Source organism: Patella vulgata, chromosome 5 (assembly GCF_932274485.2).
Source record: "Patella vulgata chromosome 5, xgPatVulg1.2, whole genome shotgun sequence".
NCBI lineage: Eukaryota > Metazoa > Mollusca > Gastropoda > Patellidae > Patella > Patella vulgata.
In genome coordinates this window covers 75,397,219-75,420,494 of record NC_065883.2, presented here as the reverse complement: position 1 = coordinate 75,420,494, position 23,276 = coordinate 75,397,219, and the positions used below count along the sequence as shown (strand labels likewise).

Below are 23,276 nucleotides of genomic sequence, written 5' to 3'. Positions count from 1 at the left end.
CCAATGCACGGATCGAACACCCGATGGCGATAGCGAGCCAGCGTCTTATCCACTTGACTTTTTATTTATAGCCACCGTGACCGTGGCTCCATAAATCCCAGTGAATATAAGAAGAGCATGCAAATAAATACACCCTTGCACTGCCCATAATCACCCCCCTCCCCAAAGTCCTGTCCTATATCCAAGGCGCAGTTTAAATATTTTCCACAGCTGATCGGAAAATTCCGTCCCTCAAACAATACATTTCATTGGCATTGCGCATAATTTTATGAACGAAGTATGACGTCACGATATATGGGCGTTAAATTGTTACATCATTTCTTTCCCACTGTTTATTACATTAATATCACAATAACTGTCATTGTCACCAGATATAACATTGTTCAAAATACGAAGGTGGCAAATTATCGACGGATAAATACCATTCCAGATTATTCTGTTGAGAACGCGGTTAGTTCACCCTTACCGGCTTTTTCCAGTTCAACCAGAGTTATCTCGAGGAAATTTCTAAAAATAGACCGTTTGTTGTTGGGGTTGAGAGGTCACCAGCTGACGAGAGACGTGTGGGGAAATAATAATATAAAGAGAAATTCGGTCAAGCCGAGTGTGTTTAGTTGAAGTCATGTGTGATACACAGACGTATATGTAAAACGAGAGCTCAGCAAGATAATAGTTGTGGACATTATAACGGTTGTTTCAAAGAGTGAAGGCCTCGCGGTGTTGTGATTTGTGAATGCATGGATGATTGGTAGACACTACCGGTATTACATTTTCTAAATAGACCTAGCTGTCACATAAAACAGGGAAGAAAAATATTGAATTTCCAAGATGAGGATCGCGAGATGCTTGTTACAGAGAATGGGGGTGATGTTGGACCATTATTCCCAATATAATCCAATGCCCTTGTCAATTAAACAGTTTATTGATTTTGGTAAGTTATAGCCTAGGCTAATCCATACATGTATTTATTATTTTTACATTTTATTCTAGAATTTCATGATCATTATTAATTTAATAGACATCTGCTTATACTAATTTCCATGACGTGAGAATCGACTTAAGAGTTTTTTTTATTATAAGCAATATATTTTTATTCAAATTTGTATCTAAATAGGGATTGGGTGCAGGCCTTGGGTCATTTTCAAATGAACTGCATTTTTTTTTTATTTATTCTAAGAAACAGATACATATTCTAGTGTGGCAAAAAAATATCCCATGAATGATTTGCTTCTTAAGGATAAACCATGAAAGCCAGCAACAATTACACAAAGTACCCTTCACTGGTTTATTTCTAGCTCCTTTAGGAGGAGGGGGGTTGGATGGCCGAATGGTTAGCACGCGCGCTGTATCATACGGTCTGTCATTGAGTCAACTGGCGGGTTTTCAATTCCCTGGTTGTACGTGGCAAGGATTACGTAGGCTAGCCTGTCCAACCTCGTCGGTTTTCCCTCGGGTCGTCCGGTTTCCTCCCACTGCTAAAGACCCCTACGCGCAAGTGGATTATTGAAATAAAATTGAACCATGTGTTAGTCCCGAAATGACCTAGTTTGTGTCGAGTTGACGTTAAACCCCATTTCTGTCTGTCCCTTTAGGAGGAGCTGTAAGGAACTAGGCCTACATGTAGTTTATTTCCAATGGGGTCCTTATAGCAGATCAAATCATAATTAAATGAAATGGGGTTTACTTTTTGGCACCAACTGGGCTATTGAAGAGAGGACGAGGACCTATGCATTGAGTGGAATTTTGCCTACTCTTATTCTGAACTTAACGTGCACGCCAGTGTGTACAGAGGGCATTGGTTTTTCATCCTATCCGGAAAGCTATATGTATACGTTGCCCCTTGCTAGACTCTACCCCACTGACAACAGGGAACCACACCGGAAGTTCTTGATGAACCTTCTTAGCCAACACTGGACGCAAACACTGAACGACCAAGTTAGTGATCCAAGCAATCTCTGCTTACTCACTGGAGCTACTGCGGCTCCTACAAGTTGTTCAAGGACTAACATTGAATAGTTAGGGGGTTGGATGGCCGAATGGTTACCAGTTGTAACTTGTATCATAAGGTCTGTCATTGAGTCAACTGGCATGGTTTCAATTCCCCGGTTGTACGTGACAAGGAGTAGGGTCACCTGTCCAACCTTGTGGTGTCCTCTGCTTTCCTCCCACTGCTAAAGACCCCTACGCGCATGCGAATTATTGAAATAAAATTGAACTATGTTAGTCCCCAAATGATCTAGTTTGTGTGAGTGGAGGTCAAACCTCTCTCTCTCTCTCTCTCTTTCTCTCTCATTGAATATTTAGGATCTACAGGCAGAAGTGGTCCTAACTTTGGGTTCCAGAAGCTTGAACTGTTATTGAGGTGGTTAGGGAGGATGACGAGTCAATGTTTTTAGACCTACAATAAAACGAAAACAGAACAACCTGCCCTGTGTCATTTCTAGATCCAACATGTCCTGAATACACATGTAGGCTACCATGACATATGACTTCACATATTTACAATGCAGCAGTCATGGTAAACATTGCATTTGAAAGAAAGACACTTGTTTGATCTTGTGTACAAATCTTGCAATATTTGAGTTTTATTTTTGGGTTTTTATTTATAAGGGTGGGTCGGGGTGTACTACAAACCTTTTTTCAATGTATTTGTGTTATTCTAAAATTTTTAGGGATTGGGGGGGGGGGGGGGTACTATAATCTTTTTATTTTTTTTTAATCTTTCGTGTGTGGTGGTGGTGGGGGGGGGTGTTAGGCCTACTAGAAAAACTATTTTTTTTTCAAAAATAGTTTTTATTTTTAAGACTTTATAACTTCCTTTTATTTCATTCCATTGTTCTATACTGTATCTGTTGTATATTTCAAATTGATTATTTTAACGACAGTTGAAACCTCCATAAACAGATCGCTCAGCCAACGCCCATGACAGCTATTATTTATTTTCCATCGGTCTGCTGTATGATAAGAATCTATATATTTAAGTCAATATAAATTGCTTGGTGAATCATTGTAGCGTACTGATCTTTCTAACATGACATTATTTATTCAATGAATTGCATGCATACTGATGTTCACTTTTCAAATTTATAAAAAAAATGTTTTGTCTTTCTTTTGTTATGTTTAAAAACCTTTGGTCCAGTGTGAGTTTAGCTTGGTTTGTGTCATAAAACTCCAGGTTAAACTGGATCACCACTCCTCTGAAAAAATCCTGATCCCTGGTTTTCAACATCTCATAGAAATGAAATTATAACATGTTTATTTAGAATGGTTGAGGTAATCAATATAGCCTATTTGGTACTGATGCATTCATTCATTCATTCAGATCAATGAGATTTAACCTTGAAAGTGATGTTAAATCTAAATCAGAAAATTATTGCTCATTCATTCTGTTTGACTAGCCATCTATATAAGCCATGGACTGACCATAATAACAAGGCAATTAACGAACTCAATATTCGATTACCAATATTGTTATTGATTCATCATGTTCTACTCCGAACTGGGCTAATGGAGACAGGCATATATACGCCATACTGTGTGCTATGAGGGAAATTTTCCCTGAACAATGAGGCTACAGTCAACTCTTATGTCAAATTCCAACTGCCAAGGAATCTTTTACATGCACGCCAATGTGTACACAAGACCTCCTTTTTTGTTGAATTCCAACTGCCAGGGGATCTTTTACGCAGATGCCTGTGTGTAGACGGGACCTCTGTTTTTTGTCCTATCTGAATGACTAGAGAGCTGTCCTTGTGAACCCCTCTGTCCTGCACCACTGACAAGGGGAAACCATGCCAGAAAATCCTGATGAAGTTTCTCGACTAATGCCTTGAGCGAAACCCACGACCCCTAGGTTAGGGAGGAGCCATTGTCTTACTTAATTGTGGGGGGGGGGTGTTGGATGGCTGAATGGTTAGCGTGCACACGCTGTATCATAAAGTCTGTCATTGAGTCGACTGGCATGGTTTCGAATCCCCGGTTTCTACGTGACAAGCAGTAGGGTCGCCTGTCCAACCTCGTGGGTTTTCTTCGGGTCCTCCGGTTTCCTCCCACTGCTAAAGACCCCTACGCGCAAGCGAATTATTCAAATAAAAATAAACCATATGTTAGTCCCGAAATGACCTAGTTTTTGTCGAGTGGATGTTAAACCCCATTTCTCTCTCTCTCTCTCTTTCTCTCTCTCTCTTACTCAATTGGCCACCATGGCTCCCGATTTATAAAGAAGAATAGCAACAACACCCAGTCTTTTTGCTGACTTAAAAATACATTATGCAAGAGCTAAATCTGTCTATTGCAGGTCTTTCTTTAGGCCTGAAATGTTATCTAAATTATTAATTAGACATTAATTAACTTAGCCAGACCATAATCAACTCTAGATGGCATCGCTAGCCTGTGATCTTAAATGGATTGTGAGCCGATTTAGTGCATAACTTTCCTTCTCGATTAAACGATTAAATGGATAATCAAGACTATCCTGTTTATCGTACTGACTTTAGTAATGATGACCGAGGCTAGGCAGAAATTTCATTCGCTTAGTTTTCGGTTCATAGTGGATCAATTTGAATGAAATTTTCAGCAAATTGCCTTTACGTTATCTAGTTTTTAACTATTATAGTGAGAACTGCCAACTCGTTATCGAATCTCCCATAATGTATCTTTAAAAATAATATTTATATCATGGTCATCTACAACTCTAACATTTCTCAAATATAATGTTTGAAAACTCTAAGTTAAAAAATGTCTTTGCACTGGGTGTAAAAATATCAGTTGTCATGCAGTTTATGGTAGCCGTAGACTCTTGTATACGTGTTAATAAATTGGGGGACCATACCCAACAAATAAGGGTCAGTAGGAGCTAAGACAGAAACCTTGATCCCTATTTTTGATGTGGAAAATAGAAACGTGTCATAGGCGATGGCCAGTGGTGACTTTGCATCTTATTGTGGAAAATATCCTTGAAATACAGAGTGATAAACATTAAATGATATATGGCCTCGTCAATGCTTTGTACCTGTAGGTAATACTGTCCTATGTATACACCTGGTTTATGTATAGTTATGTTTACATAACCTGTAAAAGGAGGGGAAAATCTTAGCACAGTAATCAAGATTGAACATGGTCTCAGGGTCGCTTTGATGGAGGTCGTAAGTTGTCATCAACATAGTCTCAGGGTCACTTTAATGGGGGTCATGATGTTGATATATATTATGTGTGTATATATATTATGGTTGTATATTGTTGTTGGCCTTGTCCGTCTATCCGGCTTAAACAATTAATGAATATACATGTCAGTTTCTTGGTAGATATTTAACTTTAAGGCAGAAGAAATGATTGAACCATAAAATTGAACCATATGTTAGTCCCGAAATGACCTAGTTTGTGTCCAGTGGACCTTAAACCATCTCTCTCTCTATCTCTCTCTCTCTCTCTCTCTCTCTCTCTCTAAAATTTTGTGGGATTCTAGAATGTTGTATAAATTACTACAGTAAAAATAAATATTCACTGGTATTCTGTACGATCTTTTGTTAAGATTATTACATTTTTAAATCCGTTCTAACCATCCATTTTGCTGCAAACAGTTCCAGTTCCTCTGGGCTATTGCTTATAAGGTCAAAACATCTTGATGATATTGAAGACGAGCATACACCATGCAGTATGCTGTGATTATAATTTTGTGTGGACAGCACCTAGCTTCTCTTATTTAGAATTCCAACTGTCAAATAATTGTTTAAATGCACCGCAGTGGGTACATGAGACCTCAGTATCTCGAGATACTAAGATAATAAGACCTAGGTTTTAAACAGGTGTCTTATTATTGAATTATTTTTCAAAATAAACATACATTAAAGTAGCTAAGTCTCTAACTCAATATCATCCAAAATCTTCAACATTGAAAACACGATTTATTTGTCAAATTAAATCAACATTCATGTTGTGATCTTACCGGAAAAAGATGGGCTTTTGATATCGAATATTTAAGACAAAATAAACATTTTACCATTGGTACACGAATCGTGTACCATAATGCGCTTCAGCCCCAGTTGTATCAAGAGACTCGAGGGACGAGGCTAGACACATTGCACCAAATCAAACGGCGTATGTAGACTGGAATAACCAGACCCAAAAATTTGCACTCGCTTGAGACTGCTGGCTTATTTCGCCAAACATAACTGATTTGAAATTGGAGTAAAAACGGAAACCATTGAATGTAAATCAGTTTATATACATTCATATTACAGTATTATATGCGTTGCGACAAATTTTGTCAATTTCTAGGTCCCAAATGTTAGCGATTTAGCTCCTTTAAGTAAGAGCTTAATCTGCCTATTGCAGGTCTTTCTTTAGGCATGAAATGTTTTATAAACTATTAATTAGATATTTATTAACATGACAAGTCGATTATGGTCTTGACGTCTTGTCACAAGACCATAATCAACTCTTCATGGCATCGGATTTCTCCAATTTTAAATAGATCAGAACAGTTCAGTCATATTTTGATTTAAGCTAAAAATGGAGAAGCGAGACTTAGCTTCGAACAACCAGTACGGTGGTTGAAATTATTGCACACGCCTTGTCAAATCTTCAAAGGCTAATACCTTCGCTCGCAATAGATTAATTTGAATGAAATTTTCAAATTATTCATTTTGCATTATCTATTTTGGAACTATTATAGCAAGAACGGCCACTTCTTTATCTAAATCTTACAGAATGTATCTTTAAGTAATTTATTATCTCCTAATTACATAAATTAAAACAAACAAAATTTAGCAAGTTTTTTCTAGGTACCCCACTTTTCATAAAGAGTACATGTAGATTATGCAAATCATGTTATATCTATCTATGACATAATTTATTGGCAGTCACGAGCACATGTTATATAGAGATACAAACTATTTATAGAATTATCAGCTGTTCTTTGTTGTGTTACGTTTTGTTTTTTTGACTCACTTATGTCCAAAGTCCGAAGTCCAGCATTTTAAATGTCAGTCAATATTTTTACTCCACTAGATGAATATCATGTGTTTTGATTTATTACTTACTAAGTACATCATATTTAGTACTGGAAACTTAGTCATTATTTTTACCCCGGATTTTACTGGGACAGATTTTATCTTTTTAAAAGATCATCTAGGTCCTGCTCTGTACTCAACAGATTTTAAAACACGAAAGAGTAATAATCAATAAATGTTCATAGATAAATTGGAGTAGAAATTATTGACCCCCTTAAATAAATAAGGGACATGAAACACAAGAAAGATAGTGTTATCATTTCTAATTTTACAACAGCAACAGATTAGCATTACCATTGGTAAAGTTACCAGAGCAACATAGTAGCGCTATCATTTTTCAGGGGTGGGGGGGGGTCCAAACATGCTCAGCTACATAAAACAAATTGTAAAAACAACACTTTTTATGAGAAAAATTTCATGGTCATGGGCTTTATCCTTTATCATCAGATGGGATGGGCATATAATGATATAATTTTTTATAGACATAAAATCACAATGTCATCATATTAACTCATAATAAAAAAAATTGATGTCAAACGGGGTGTTGGATTTCTGTCTTTAAAAAGCTCAGTGTGTATGTATATACTCCAAAATAACATAGAGACCATGTATTTCTCAAAAAATTTCAAGCACCACCCCCCCAAAGATACATTGTCTCAGGAACCAGACAATCACCCCTCCTGCAGAAATTCCTGGATCCACCCCTTTTTCTAGTTTTATCATAGCAAGCGCAAAGTAATATTAAGTGTTTCAGACATTCTCCATGGCTTTAAGAGGCTAAAGTGATTAATTTCTGATAATTAGTGTCAGAGTTATAGTCATATATCAATTTAAAAAAAAATCTTGTGGATGCACTAGTTTTTAATTCAAATAAAACATTATATCACACTAATTTCAGAGTAGATCCTAAAATATATTTTTGAATCGTAGATTAGCTATACATTGTATTTGTATATATAGCAGTAAATGTGTATATATCTGGCAACGAAGTTAATTATATTCTATATTGATTAATATTAACCACAGGACTGTGAAATAATATACACAACCTTTGAAATCAATTGGACATAAATCAACTCAATTTCAATTATATCTGATGGCGTAGGCGGTGATCCAAAACTAAATTTATTCATGTTTAAGTTTAAAGATACATTCCCTCCAAAATATTGTTAAAGTAGCTAACTCTCTAAACACGAATTATTTGTCAATTTTAATTGTCATTTAAGATCGGCTTCTGATATCCAATATTTAAGACAAAATAAACATTTTACCATTGGTACACGAATTGTGTACCATAATGCGTTTCAGCGCCATTTGTAAAAAGGGACTCAAAGAATGAGGCTAGACATATTCCACAAGACACGTCAAACGGTGACGATAAAATACATAGTCTTGATTATCCATTTTTTGATTTAATCAGAAGCAGCAGACCGGGTTCTAATCCAGTAAATATTGCAGGCTACCGATGCCATCTAGAGTTGATTATGGTCTGGATAAGTTAATTAATGTCTAATTAATAATTTAGATAACATTTCAGGCCTAAATAAAGACCTGCAATAGGCAGATATAGCATGTTGTATTTGGTATATAGAGACTCTTAATCCCGCATTGATCAGCAGTGAATATTCGCTAGGTCAAGACAATCACTGAAAGGGTTGACATTGGTGCGGCTTAATGAGCTCCCAATATTAACTTTCCTTCTGCAAATTAAATTCTAGAACATTTTGTTGAAGTATTAAAAAAAATACATAAAGGTGTTTGAAGTACATGTACAATGTAGGTAAAACATGGGTATGTAAAATAAGTAAAAGGCACCATTCTGACCGGACCAGTTCATTCTCACAACGTCTTATGTAAACAATGCATGCACAATTGGGTCAATGATCGAGGCGCCGCTTGTGAAGTGACTTCATATGTTGAAGGCAGTCATCCTATACAGAGGTATAAGAAGACTTCAGAATTTCTCTGTGAAACAGATTGACATAATCTTATAGAGAAGTGCTGGATTCCCTGAAAAGCGGGGGAGAGAAATGGGGTTTAGCGTCCACTCAACACAAACTAGGTCATTTCGGGACTAACATATGGTTCAATGTTATTTCAATAATTCACTGGCGTGTAGGGTTTTTTAGCAGTGGGTGGAAACCAGAGGCCCCGGAGAAAACCCACATGGTTGGATAGCCGACCCTACTCCTTGTCACGTACAACCAGGGTTTTGAAACCACAACAATTGACTCAATGACAGTAACCATTCGGCCATCCGGACCCCCTACCTGAAAAGCACTCATGGGCCATGTACAACTAAAAGAAAAGATACAATGAGTATGTTATTAACAAACAACTAAATTTCTATTAGTAAGATTAATTCATTTGTTGGTAGAATTTATAGAAGTGAACACCCACTTCCATCATGGGTAATGTTGTAAACAACTGTTTCCTAGGTAACGTGACATCAGACAAGTTACCTAGGAAACAGAGTGACGTGCTAAGATAATGCGGGAGTTTAATTAGTAATGTCTGATTCTTAAACGACAGAATAATAATTATTAAAACGTGTAGAATTGATCAAGAAGGTTCAAACGACTGTCGTTCAATTTAGACTGTAATAAATTATATAATGTTAAAATAAGAGTACAAATTACTAAATAGTTTGACATTTAGATATTGGACAAAGATAAAGATAAGTTGTTGTAATTTGAATTTTAACAGAGGCATGTCTTAAAGATAAAGAATTGAAAATTGAAAAAAATTCTTTTTTTTGACTAATCCCTTTCAGATACAAGTTATTATCCGTTAATTAAAAACTGTCTCATGTTTTTCAAACTTTAAAGTGGCAATATTATTCATAATAATTAAAACAAACACATTTAGTCTTTATGTGGTGATAAACCATCTGTGTAACATCTTCCAGCACTTATAACTTCACTCACGATAAAGTAATTCGATTGAAATTTTCAATATATTCATTTTGCATTATCTATTTTTGAAATATCATAGCCAGAATTGCCAACTCTTTATCTAAATTTTCCATAAATCTTTAATTGCTAGTATAGCAAGAACGGTCAGCTCTTTATCTAAATCTTATGTAATGCATCTTTTATATAACTTATTATATAGAGAATCTCCTACCAGTCTTTTTTGATATCAAAAAATATCAACACAAGTTGATAAAGTAACAAAAAGAGCCGAGTTTTTTTTACTTTATTAACGAGTGTTGATATTTTTTGATATCCAAAAAGACGAGTAGGAGATTTTATTTATCACCCAATCCCTTCTTACATGCACAAATAGATAAATACGTGTATAATTCTTTACTGTAGATATCACTTTTAATGAACATTACGGCGTAGTGATACATCATTTTTTGACAGCAATTCAACCGTTGCAAAGTCCTTTATATCGACCCAGTGTTTCCGTCAAGGTCAATTGAATAACAATGGTTCATTTTTAATAAAAAAAAAAAGTTACTTTTAATAAGAAATGAACTGTTCTTTGAAAATAAAAAAAGTAGTTCCTTTTCAACTGACCAATCAAATTCATGTAAAGCGATATCTAAGGAGATATCGCAGTAGATTATAAAATATATCACACAAGCAATATCTACTGTAGAATGTATTATTGGGTGATAAAGCTCTTTATCTAAATCTTACATGATGCATCTTTAAACTATTATAGCAAGAACGGCCACCTCTTTATCTAATACTTACATCATGCATCTTTAAAAGGGCATGGATTTATAAAAATCAATCTGTATCTAGATTTGTGATATTTCCTGTAGTTATGTCATTTTGGGTTGAAACTTTAAAAGAAAGTATAATTAAAAATAGCGATAATCCCGACTAATCCTTCATCAGTAATAAACCTTTTTTTCATGGTTTTGGTTTATGAAATCATGTTTCATATTTTAAAAAAGATAATATTTAAGTAAACACACCCTACTTAAAGAATTTCAATGCAAAAAATGTGCTTTTTTTTTACTATCTTAAATGAGAAAAGCAATGGTATGGAACTAAATCAAATCCAAAGGTAACCAGCAGAGTAGATCGAGCCCTGAAATGAAATACATGTAATATATTATAGGCTGTCATCTAAACTATTAAGTTATAATTTGGTAGTATACAAGGCTACATGGCTTTTTCCCCATATGTAAACATTAAAAGGCGACAGGGGGGGCTTTGTTGAAATATAATTTGTAAGCTAAATATTTTTTAAAAAAAATTATTCACCTGAAACTTTTTTTGACCCTGGCCCTGACAAATTTTAAGGAGCATGGGTACAAAAAGACTCTTTGTTGTGGTACTACAACTATATAACTTTATTATTTGCATATAATTATAATGTCCAACGAAATGAATTTTAAATGGGGTTTAACGTCCTACTCATATTATGTCCAAACATGTATATAGAGAATGAGAGAAATGGGGTTTAACGTCCACTCGACATAAACTAGGTCATTTCGGGACTAACATATGGTTTAATTTTATTTCAATAATTCGCTTGCACATAGGGGTCTTTAGCAGTGGGAGGAAACCGGAGGACCGGGAGAAAACCCACGAGGTTGGACAGGCGACCCTACTCTTTGTCACGTACAACCGGGGATTCGAAACCACGCCAGTCGACTCAATGACAGACTTTATGATACAGTGCGCGCACGCTAACCATTCAGCCATCCACCCCCCCCCAGACATGTATATAAGGACATCATACTCATGTACATCATATATTATTATTATTATAATTCCCATGCCAACAAAAAATGATTATTTGACATCGAATGATACAGTCATATTTCAGCGTCATATTTCTCATTATCTGTATTTGATATTTACCGGTTCATTATTGAGTATATAAGTAAATAACTTTCATCACATGAGATAAATTTTATTTGACAGTTCTCGTAAACCCTGAGCAGAAATTTCGCACAAACCCTGAGCAGAAATTTCTTGTCTTTTCAACTATAAACCTATATATAAATTGAAATCGCGTTATTTACATGACACATTTTTGGGGGTGTCTGCGTGTTTTCCAATATAGCTTTGTTTACATGTCTATATTTAGATGGGGGCGTGACACTTTCAGCCAATGAAATAGCGACGTACAACGACCTTGACTTTGATGCTTATAACATCTGTTTCGTTCTGACCGATATTATGATAAATAAAAACTTAATAATCGATTTTATTCAATCAATCTGTCAGAAATTGGGCTCTCAATGGCTTGTTTACTTAGATTGGCTTTCAATCGATACATTGCACCTGCGTCGCCTCTTCCTACTATATCAGCATATTTTTAGTCAAATGACAATGTTGGTTATTTCGTTTTCAAGGTAAAATTGTGAAGTTATCTCCCTTATTTGACCTCGAAGTTCACCAAGAAGAAAGACCGAGGGATATTTAGGATGACGGGCAAAATATAACGTGTTTAATTTGGTTTGTTTGTGACTGTGTTGTGGTTGTCATATTTGACAGTGGACTAGTGTCACATTTGACCATAGCAACACAACTTGTGCGGGTACATAGCGACTTTTCTTTCTTTTTGCCAGTGTGAGTTGTTTTGTCACTGATGCTTATTTACTTTCATTCATTCAAATCTCGGTCGCGTTTTTTTCGTTTAGTTAGTAATGGCTGGGGCTATTTGCCACATGTGGTAAGACAATACGGAGACTATTTGCCACATATGACAAGTCTCATTTCATGTGGCACGGCTACAGACCACAATTATCAACCGATTTCAATGAAACTTACAGATTATAATAAGAGTATTGATATCTCAAACTAGCTTTCGGCCACTTCCGGTTAACGGTTTCCGAGATATTAGGTTACCACACATTTCATGTGGCACGGCTACAGACCATAATTATCAACCGATTTCAATGAAACTTACAGATTATAATAAGAGTATTAAGAGCTCAAACTAGCCAAAATTTCGGCCACTTCCGGTTAGCGGTTTACGAGATATCAGGTTACCACACATTTCATGTGGCACGGCTACAGACCACAATTATCAACCGATTTCAATGAAACTTACAGATTATAATAAGAGTATTAAGAGCTCAAACTAGCCAAAATTTCGGCCACTTCCGGTTAGCGGTTTCCGAGATATCAGGTTACCACACATTTCATGTGGCACGGCTACAGACCACAATTATTAACTGATTTCAATGAAACTTACAGATTATAATAAGAGTATTAATATCTCAAACTAGCCAAAATTTCGGCCACTTCCGGTTAACGGTTTCCGAGATATCAGGTTACACACATTTCATGTGGCACGGCTACAGACCACAATAATCAACCGATTTCAATGAAACTTACAGATTATAATAAGAGTTTTAAGAGCTCAAACTAGCCAAAATTTCGGCCACTTCCGGTTAGCGGTTTCCAAGATATCAGGTTACCACACATTTCATGTGGCACGGCTACAGACCACAATTATCAACCGATTTTAATGAAACTTACAGATTATAATAACATTAATATCTCAAACTAGCCAAAATTTCGGCCACTTCCGGTTAGCGGTTTACGAGATATCAGGTTACCACACATTTCATGTGGCACGGCTACAGACCACAATTATCAACCGATTTTAATGAAACTTACAGATTATAATAAGAGTATTACGAGCTCAAATTAGCCAAAATTTCGGCCACTTCCGGTTAGCGGTTTACGAGATATCAGGTTACCACACATTTCATGTGGCACGGCTACAGACCACAATTATCAACCGATTTCAATGAAACTTACAGATTATAATAAGAGTATTAATATCTCAAACTAGCCAAAATTTCGGCCACTTCCGGTTAGCGGTTTACGAGATATCAGGTTACCACACATTCCATGTGGCACGGCTACAGACCACAATTATCAACCGATTTCAATGAAACTTACAGATTATAATAAGAGTATTAAGGGCTCAAACTAGCCAAAATTTCGGCCACTTCCGGTTAGCGGTTTACGAGATATCAGGTTACCACACATTTCATGTGGCACGGCTACAGACCACAATTATCAACCGATTTCAATGAAACTTAGAGATTATAATAAGAGTATTAATATCTCAAACTAGCCAAAATTTCGGCCACTTCCGGTTAGCGGTTTCCAAGATATCAGGTTACCACACATTTCATGTGGCACGGCTACAGACCACAATTATCAACCGATTTTAATGAAACTTACAGATTATAATAACATTAATAATATCTCAAACTAGCCAAAATTTCAGCCACTTCCGGTTAGCGGTTTACGAGATATCAGGTTACCACACATTTCATGTGGCACGGCTACAGACCACAATTATCAACCGATTTCAATGAAACTTACAGATTATAATAAGAGTATTAATATCTCAAACTAGCCAAAATTTCGGCCACTTCCGGTTAGCGGTTTACGAGATATCAGGTTACCACACATTTCATGTGGCACGGCTACAGACCACAATTATCAACCGATTTCAATGAAACTTACAGATTATAATAAGAGTATTACGAGCTCAAATTAGCCAAAATTTCGGCCACTTCCGGTTAGCGGTTTACGAGATATCAGGTTACCACACATTTCATGTGGCACGGCTACAGACCACAATTATCAACCGATTTCAATGAAACTTACAGATTATAATAAGAGTATTAAGAGCTCAAACTAGCCAAAATTTCGGCCACTTCCGGTTAGCGGTTTCCGAGATATCAGGTTACCACACATTTCATGTGGCACGGCTACAGACAACAATTATTAACTGATTTCAATGAAACTTACAGATTATAATAAGAGTATTAATATCTCAAACTAGCCAAAATTTCGGCCACTTCCGGTTAACGGTTTCCGAGATATCAGGTTACCACACATTTCATGTGGCACGGCTACAGACCACAATTATCAACCGATTTTAACGAAACTTACAGATTATAATAAGAGTATTAATATCTCAAACTAGCAAAAATTTCGGCCACTTCCGGTTAGCGGTTTCTGAGATATCAGGTTACCACACATTTCATGTGGCACGGCTACAGACCACAATTATCAACCGATTTCAATGAAACTTAGAGATTATAATAAGAGTATTAATATCTCAAACTAGCCAAAATTTCGGCCACTTCCGGTTAGCGGTTTACGAGATATCAGGTTACCACACATTTCATGTGGCACGGCTACAGACCACAATTATCAACCGATTTCAATGAAACTTACAGATTATAATAAGAGTATTAAGAGCTCAAACTAGCCAAAATTTCGGCCACTTCCGGTTAGCGGTTTCCGAGATATCAGGTTACCACACATTTCATGTGGCACGGCTACAGACCACAATTATCAACTGATTTCAATGAAACTTACAGATTATAATAAGAGTATTAATATCTCAAACTAGCCAAAATTTCGGCCACTTCCGGTTAACGGTTTCCGAGATATCAGGTTACCACACATTTCATGTGGCACGGCTACAGACCACAATAATCAACCGATTTCAATGAAACTTACAGATTATAATAAGAGTTTTAAGAGCTCAAACTAGCCAAAATTTCGGCCACTTCCGGTTAGCGGTTTCCGAGATATCAGGTTACCACACATTTCATGTGGCACGGCTACAGACCACAATTATCAACCGATTTTAATGAAACTTACAGATTATAATATCATTAATAATATCTCAAACTAGTCAAAATTTCGGCCACTTCCGGTTAGCGGTTTCCGAGATATCAGGTTACCACACATTTCATGTGGCACGGCTACAGACCACAATTATCAACCGATTTCAATGAAACTTACAGATTATAATAAGAGTATTAAGAGCTCAAACTAGCCAAAATTTCGGCCACTTCCGGTTAGCGGTTTACGAGATATCAGGTTACCACACATTTCATGTGGCACGGCTACAGACCACAATTATCAACCGATTTCAATGAAACTTACAGATTATAATAAGAGTATTAAGAGCTCAAACTAGCCAAAATTTCGACCACTTTCAGTTAGCGGTGTCCGAGATATCAGGTTACCACACATTTCATGTGGCACGGCTACAGACCACAATTATCAACCGATTTTAACGAAGCTTACAGATTATAATAACATTAATAATATCTCAAACCAGCCAAAATTTCGGCCACTTCCGGTTAGCGGTTTCCGAGATATCAGGTTACCACACATTTCATGTGGCACGGCTACAGACCACAATTATCAACCGATTTCAATGAAACTTACAGATTATAATAAGAGTATGATTATCTCAAACTAGCCAAAATTTCATGTGGCACGGCTACAGACCACAATTATCAACCGATTTCAATGAAACTTACAGATTATAATAAGAGTATTATTATCTCAAACTAGCCAAAATTTCGGCCACTTCCGGTTAGCGGTTTCCGAGATATCAGGTTACCACACATTTCATGTGGCACGGCTACAGACCACAATTATCAACCCATTTTAACGAAACTTACAGATTATAATAACATTAATAATATCTCAAACTAGCCAAAATTTCGGCCATTTCCGGTTAGCGGTTTCCGAGATATCAGGTTACCACACATTTCATGTGGCACGGCTACAGACCACAACTATCAACCGATTTCAATGAAACTTACAGATTATAATGAGAGTATTATTATCTCAAACTAGCCAAAATTTCGGCCACTTCCGGTTAGCGGTTTTCGAGATATCAGGTTACCACACATTTCATGTGGCACGGCTACAGACCACAATTATCAACCGATTTTAATGAAACTTACAGATTATAATAACATTAATAATATCTCAAACTAGCCAAAATTTCGGCCACTTCCGGTAAGCGGTTTCCGAGATATCAGGTTACCACACATTTCATGTGGCACGGCTACAGACCACAATTATCAACCGATTTTAACGAAACTTACAGATTATAATAAGAGTATTAATATCTCAAACTAGCCAAAATTTCGGCCACTTCCGGTTAACGGTTTCCGAGATATCAGGTTACCACACATTTCATGTGGCACGGCTACAGACCACAATTATCAACCGATTTCAATGAAACTTAGAGATTATAATAAGAGTATAAATATCTCAAACTAGCCAAAATTTCGGCCACTTCCGGTTAACGGTTTCCGAGATATCAGGTTACCACACATTTCATGTGGCACGGCTATAGACCACAATTATCAACCGATTTCAATGAAACTTACAAATTATAATAAGAGTATTAAGAGCTCAAACTAGCCAAAATTTCGGCCACTTCCGGTTAGCGGTTTACGAGATATCAGGTTACCACACATTTCATGTGGCACGGCTACAGACCACAATTATCAACCGATTTTAATGAAACTTACAGATTATAATAAGAGTATTACGAGCTCAAATTAGCCAAAATTTCGGCCACTTCCGGTTAGCGGTTTACGAGATATCAGGTTACCACACATTTCATGTGGCACGGCTACAGACCACAATTATCAACCGATTTCAATGAAACTTACAGATTATAATAAGAGTATTAATATCTCAAACTAGCCAAAATTTCGGCCACTTCCGGTTAGCGGTTTACGAGATATCAGGTTACCACACATTCCATGTGGCACGGCTACAGACCACAATTATCAACCGATTTCAATGAAACTTACAGATTATAATAAGAGTATGATTATCTCAAACTAGCCAAAATTTCATGTGGCACGGCTACAGACCACAATTATCAACCGATTTCAATGAAACTTACAGATTATAATAAGAGTATTATTATCTCAAACTAGCCAAAATTTCGGCCACTTCCGGTTAGCGGTTTCCGAGATATCAGGTTACCACACATTTCATGTGGCACGGCTACAGACCACAATTATCAACCCATTTTAACGAAACTTACAGATTATAATAACATTAATAATATCTCAAACTAGCCAAAATTTCGGCCATTTCCGGTTAGCGGTTTCCGAGATATCAGGTTACCACACATTTCATGTGGCACGGCTACAGACCACAACTATCAACCGATTTCAATGAAACTTACAGATTATAATGAGAGTATTATTATCTCAAACTAGCCAAAATTTCGGCCACTTCCGGTTAGCGGTTTTCGAGATATCAGGTTACCACACATTTCATGTGGCACGGCTACAGACCACAATTATCAACCGATTTTAATGAAACTTACAGATTATAATAACATTAATAATATCTCAAACTAGCCAAAATTTCGGCCACTTCCGGTAAGCGGTTTCCGAGATATCAGGTTACCACACATTTCATGTGGCACGGCTACAGACCACAATTATCAACCGATTTTAACGAAACTTACAGATTATAATAAGAGTATTAATATCTCAAACTAGCCAAAATTTCGGCCACTTCCGGTTAACGGTTTCCGAGATATCAGGTTACCACACATTTCATGTGGCACGGCTACAGACCACAATTATCAACCGATTTCAATGAAACTTAGAGATTATAATAAGAGTATAAATATCTCAAACTAGCCAAAATTTCGGCCACTTCCGGTTAACGGTTTCCGAGATATCAGGTTACCACACATTTCATGTGGCACGGCTATAGACCACAATTATCAACCGATTTCAATGAAACTTACAAATTATAATAAGAGTATTAAGAGCTCAAACTAGCCAAAATTTCGGCCACTTCCGGTTAGCGGTTTACGAGATATCAGGTTACCACACATTTCATGTGGCACGGCTACAGACCACAATTATCAACCGATTTTAATGAAACTTACAGATTATAATAAGAGTATTACGAGCTCAAATTAGCCAAAATTTCGGCCACTTCCGGTTAGCGGTTTACGAGATATCAGGTTACCACACATTTCATGTGGCACGGCTACAGACCACAATTATCAACCGATTTCAATGAAACTTACAGATTATAATAAGAGTATTAATATCTCAAACTAGCCAAAATTTCGGCCACTTCCGGTTAGCGGTTTACGAGATATCAGGTTACCACACATTCCATGTGGCACGGCTACAGACCACAATTATCAACCGATTTCAATGAAACTTACAGATTATAATAAGAGTATTAAGGGCTCAAACTAGCCAAAATTTCGGCCACTTCCGGTTAGCGGTTTACGAGATATCAGGTTACCACACATTTCATGTGGCACGGCTACAGACCACAATTATCAACCGATTTCAATGAAACTTAGAGATTATAATAAGAGTATTAATATCTCAAACTAGCCAAAATTTCGGCCACTTCCGGTTAGCGGTTTCCAAGATATCAGGTTACCACACATTTCATGTGTCACGGCTACAGACCACAATTATCAACCGATTTTAATGAAACTTACAGATTATAATAACATTAATAATATCTCAAACTAGCCAAAATTTCAGCCACTTCCGGTTAGCGGTTTACGAGATATCAGGTTACCACACATTTCATGTGGCACGGCTACAGACCACAATTATCAACCGATTTCAATGAAACTTACAGATTATAATAAGAGTATTAATATCTCAAATTAGCCAAAATTTCGGCCACTTCCGGTTAGCGGTTTACGAGATATCAGGTTACCACACATTTCATGTGGCACGGCTACAGACCACAATTATCAACCGATTTCAATGAAACTTACAGATTATAATAAGAGTATTACGAGCTCAAATTAGCCAAAATTTCGGCCACTTCCGGTTAGCGGTTTACGAGATATCAGGTTACCACACATTTCATGTGGCACGGCTACAGACCACAATTATCAACCGATTTTAATGAAACTTACAGATTATAATAACATTAATAATATCTCAAACTAGCCAAAATTTCGGCCACTTCCGGTAAGCGGTTTCCGAGATATCAGGTTACCACACATTTCATGTGGCACGGCTACAGACCACAATTATCAACCGATTTTAACGAAACTTACAGATTATAATAAGAGTATTAATATCTCAAACTAGCCAAAATTTCGGCCACTTCCGGTTAACGGTTTCCGGGATATCAGGTTACCACACATTTCATGTGGCACGGCTACAGACCACAATTATCAACCGATTTCAATGAAACTTAGAGATTATAATAAGAGTATAAATATCTCAAACTAGCCAAAATTTCGGCCACTTCCGGTTAACGGTTTCCGAGATATCAGGTTACCACACATTTCATGTGGCACGGCTATAGACCACAATTATCAACCGATTTCAATGAAACTTACAAATTATAATAAGAGTATTAAGAGCTCAAACTAGCCAAAATTTCGGCCACTTCCGGTTAGCGGTTTACGAGATATCAGGTTACCACACATTTCATGTGGCACGGCTACAGACCACAATTATCAACCGATTTCAATGAAACTTACAGATTATAATAAGAGTATTAATATCTCAAACTAGCCAAAATTTCGGCCACTTCCGGTTAGCGGTTTACGAGATATCAGGTTACCACACATTTCATGTGGCACGGCTACAGACCACAATTATCCACCGATTTCAATGAAACTTACAGATTATAATAAGAGTATTAAGAGCTCAAACTAGCCAAAATTTCGGCCACTTCCGGTTAGCGGTTTCCGAGATATCAGGTTACCACACATTTCATGTGGCACGGCTACAGACCACAATTATCAACTGATTTCAATGAAACTTACAGATTATAATAAGAGTATTAATATCTCAAACTAGCCAAAATTTCGGCCACTTCCGGTTAGTGGTTTCGGAGATATCAGGTTACCAAACATTAAAATCTTTATCCCCATAGGATTTCAGTTTAGCTTGTGGCACAACTAATGAGTGTGTATTTTGTGAGCGAAGTGGTCGATCTGTTTGATATGATTGAATGAGATCCGTGGGGTAAGGTGGAGAAAGGTCATGTTGACGCATACAGTATACACCAATGTTAAAATCTTGAAAGTTATCCGGGCTCCTATTGGTAACTCATGTAAGGATTTTAGGATTGGAGTCATGTGAGAGTATTTTTGTGTTCTTATTATTATTCTGGCGGCGGTGTTTTGAAATTATTTTGAGTTTTGCAGACGGGTTTTTGGGAACTCTATTCAAAACACTGTTACAGTAATCGAACCTCAAGATGTGTGTATTGAAAATTAGCAGTAAAATTTGTTTTAAGCGATCGTGGCGTAATGGCAGAACCTATGAAGATCGCAAGTGGTTCTGAAGTTTGGATTTGATGTCGATCAGTGATAGAATCTTTGTTAATGGTCTATTAAAAGTTGATAATGGAGTTTTGACATGACTAATAGTTATTGTTGTCTTTGGTGATCACACACAGATGTCTCTGAAATAAATAACACAGTATTTAGTAATCTTTTGTACCATTGTGTTCTAATTAGCTCTTATTTGTGCCATCAATAATAGTCTACAAACCAAAACAAAGTTTAAGCAGATACATTATGCGCAGATCCTATTCTAATCCTCGCGCAAATAAACTATAGAACCAATGCTGCCTAACTTTTCATTGTCTTTTATAGGGGTAATCTTAATATTTTGGAGTCCGTTATACCTCAGCCATTTGTTTTGAATGCGTATTATACATGTAAAATGTGCATTATTATGAAAAGTTATTCCGATTAGTATGTAAGGTGTTGTAAGAACGTTTATGCTAATCGGAATATCTTCATAGTGTAAGTTGTTCATGTTACATGCATGTGGTTGATATATTAAAAATGGTGGTGGTTGTTGTTTCCAAATACGCCTGATACTTAATTTTGTCGTGCAATTCGGACACGGCTTATCCGTTTCACTGCCCAACTGATGCCATGTTTCTAAACTTTTGAGAAAAGCCGAGTCATTGGGGGAGGGGAATGGTTTTATTGCCACTGCAGTCTTTCCGTCAACAAATTGTTGAACAAAATTACAATCGGGTTGAGAGCAAGAAAATATTTCTGTAGTTTGAAACATGAAAGTGAACTTCGAAATAAATATTTCATATTCACTTCCATACAAATCAACTGATATTTGGCTAGAGTCATGTTTTCCAAAGAAATGATACTTACCCTCAAAATCCAAACCTTTAGAGAGCAACTCAACGCTTTTAAGCAACCTCTGTATTACAGCCTGGTTCGTCTCTTCAAGTTCGAAAGATGAGAAGTCAGTCATAACTTTAAAAAAACATGCCCTGTTACACAAAAATATGGCAAGAAAATTATCAATAGTACAAGTGTTGGACAAATGAATCAATTGATTCCATTCATTTACCCCTCTCCCTCCCCAAGAAGGCAGATTCCCAGTCGACTCCTTAGTAATGAACCCAAAGTCAGATGGAGATGGGTAGTTTGGCATACTTTCTGGAACTGCCGGCACAAGCTTGTTAAGGGGGGTTATGCTGATATGTCGAAAACCGCTAACCGGAAGTGGCCGAAATTTTGGCTAGTTTGAGATATTATTAATGTTATTATAATCTTTAAGTTTTATTGAAATCGGTTGATAATTGTGGTCTGTAGCCGTGCCACATGAAATGTGTGGTAACCTGATATCTCAGAAACCGCTAACCGGAAGGGGCCGAAATTTTGGCTAGTTTGAGATATTATTAATGTTATTATAATCTGTAAGTTTCATTGAACTCGGTTGATAATTGTGGTCTGTAGCCGTGCCACATGAAATATGTGGTAACCTGATATCTGGGAAACCGCTAACCGGAAGTGGCCGAAATTTTGGCTAGTTTGAGATATTAAGACTCTTATTATAATCTGTAAGTTTCATTGAAATCGGTTGATAATTGTGGTCTGTAGCCGTGCCACATGAATTGTGTGGTAACCTGATATCTCCGAAACCGCTAACCGGAAGTGGCCGAAATTTTGGCTAGTTTGAGATATTATTAATGTTATTATAATCTGCAAGTTTCATTGAAATCGGTTGATAATTGGGGTCTGTAGCCGTGCCACATGAAATGTGTGGTAACCTGATATCTCGGAAACCGCTAACCGGAAGTGGCCGAAATTTTGGCTATTTTGAGATATTAATAATGTTATTATAATCTGTAAGTTTCATTGAAATCGGTTGATAATTGTGGTCTGTAGCCGTGCCACATGAATTGTGTGGTAACCTGATATCTCCGAAACCGCTAACCGGAAGTGGCCGAAATTTTGGCTATGCTGAGATATTATTAATGTTATTATAATCTGTAAGTTTCATTGAAATCGGTTGATAATTGTGGTCTGTAGCCGTGCCACATGAATTGTGTGGTAGCCTGATATCTCCGAAACAGCTAACCGGAAGTGGCCGAAATTTTGGCTAGTTTGAGATATTACTAATGTTATAATAATCTGTAAGTTTCATTAAAATCAGTTGATAATTGTGGTCTGTAGCCGTGCCACATGAAATGTGTGGTAACCTGATATCTCGGA

General features: G+C 36.8%; 1 protein-coding gene across 3 annotated transcripts in view; it reads left to right on the top strand.

Annotated features, from left to right (window-relative positions):
• Positions 1-463: 463 nt before the first annotated feature.
• Positions 464-23,276, top strand: part of LOC126822379 (pyruvate dehydrogenase (acetyl-transferring) kinase, mitochondrial) — a 61,245-nt gene continuing 38,432 nt past the window's right edge. Inside the window, exon 1 of one of the 3 annotated variants that reach the window (XM_050551263.2) lies at positions 464-931. In XM_050551263.2, the coding sequence (XP_050407220.1) occupies positions 829-931 (103 nt within the window). In that variant the 5' untranslated portion in view covers positions 464-828. Of the gene's footprint in view, positions 932-12,314; positions 12,551-23,276 lie in introns of those variants that run through there. The other 2 variants (XM_050551262.2, XM_056100833.1) reach the window with 2 other exon arrangements.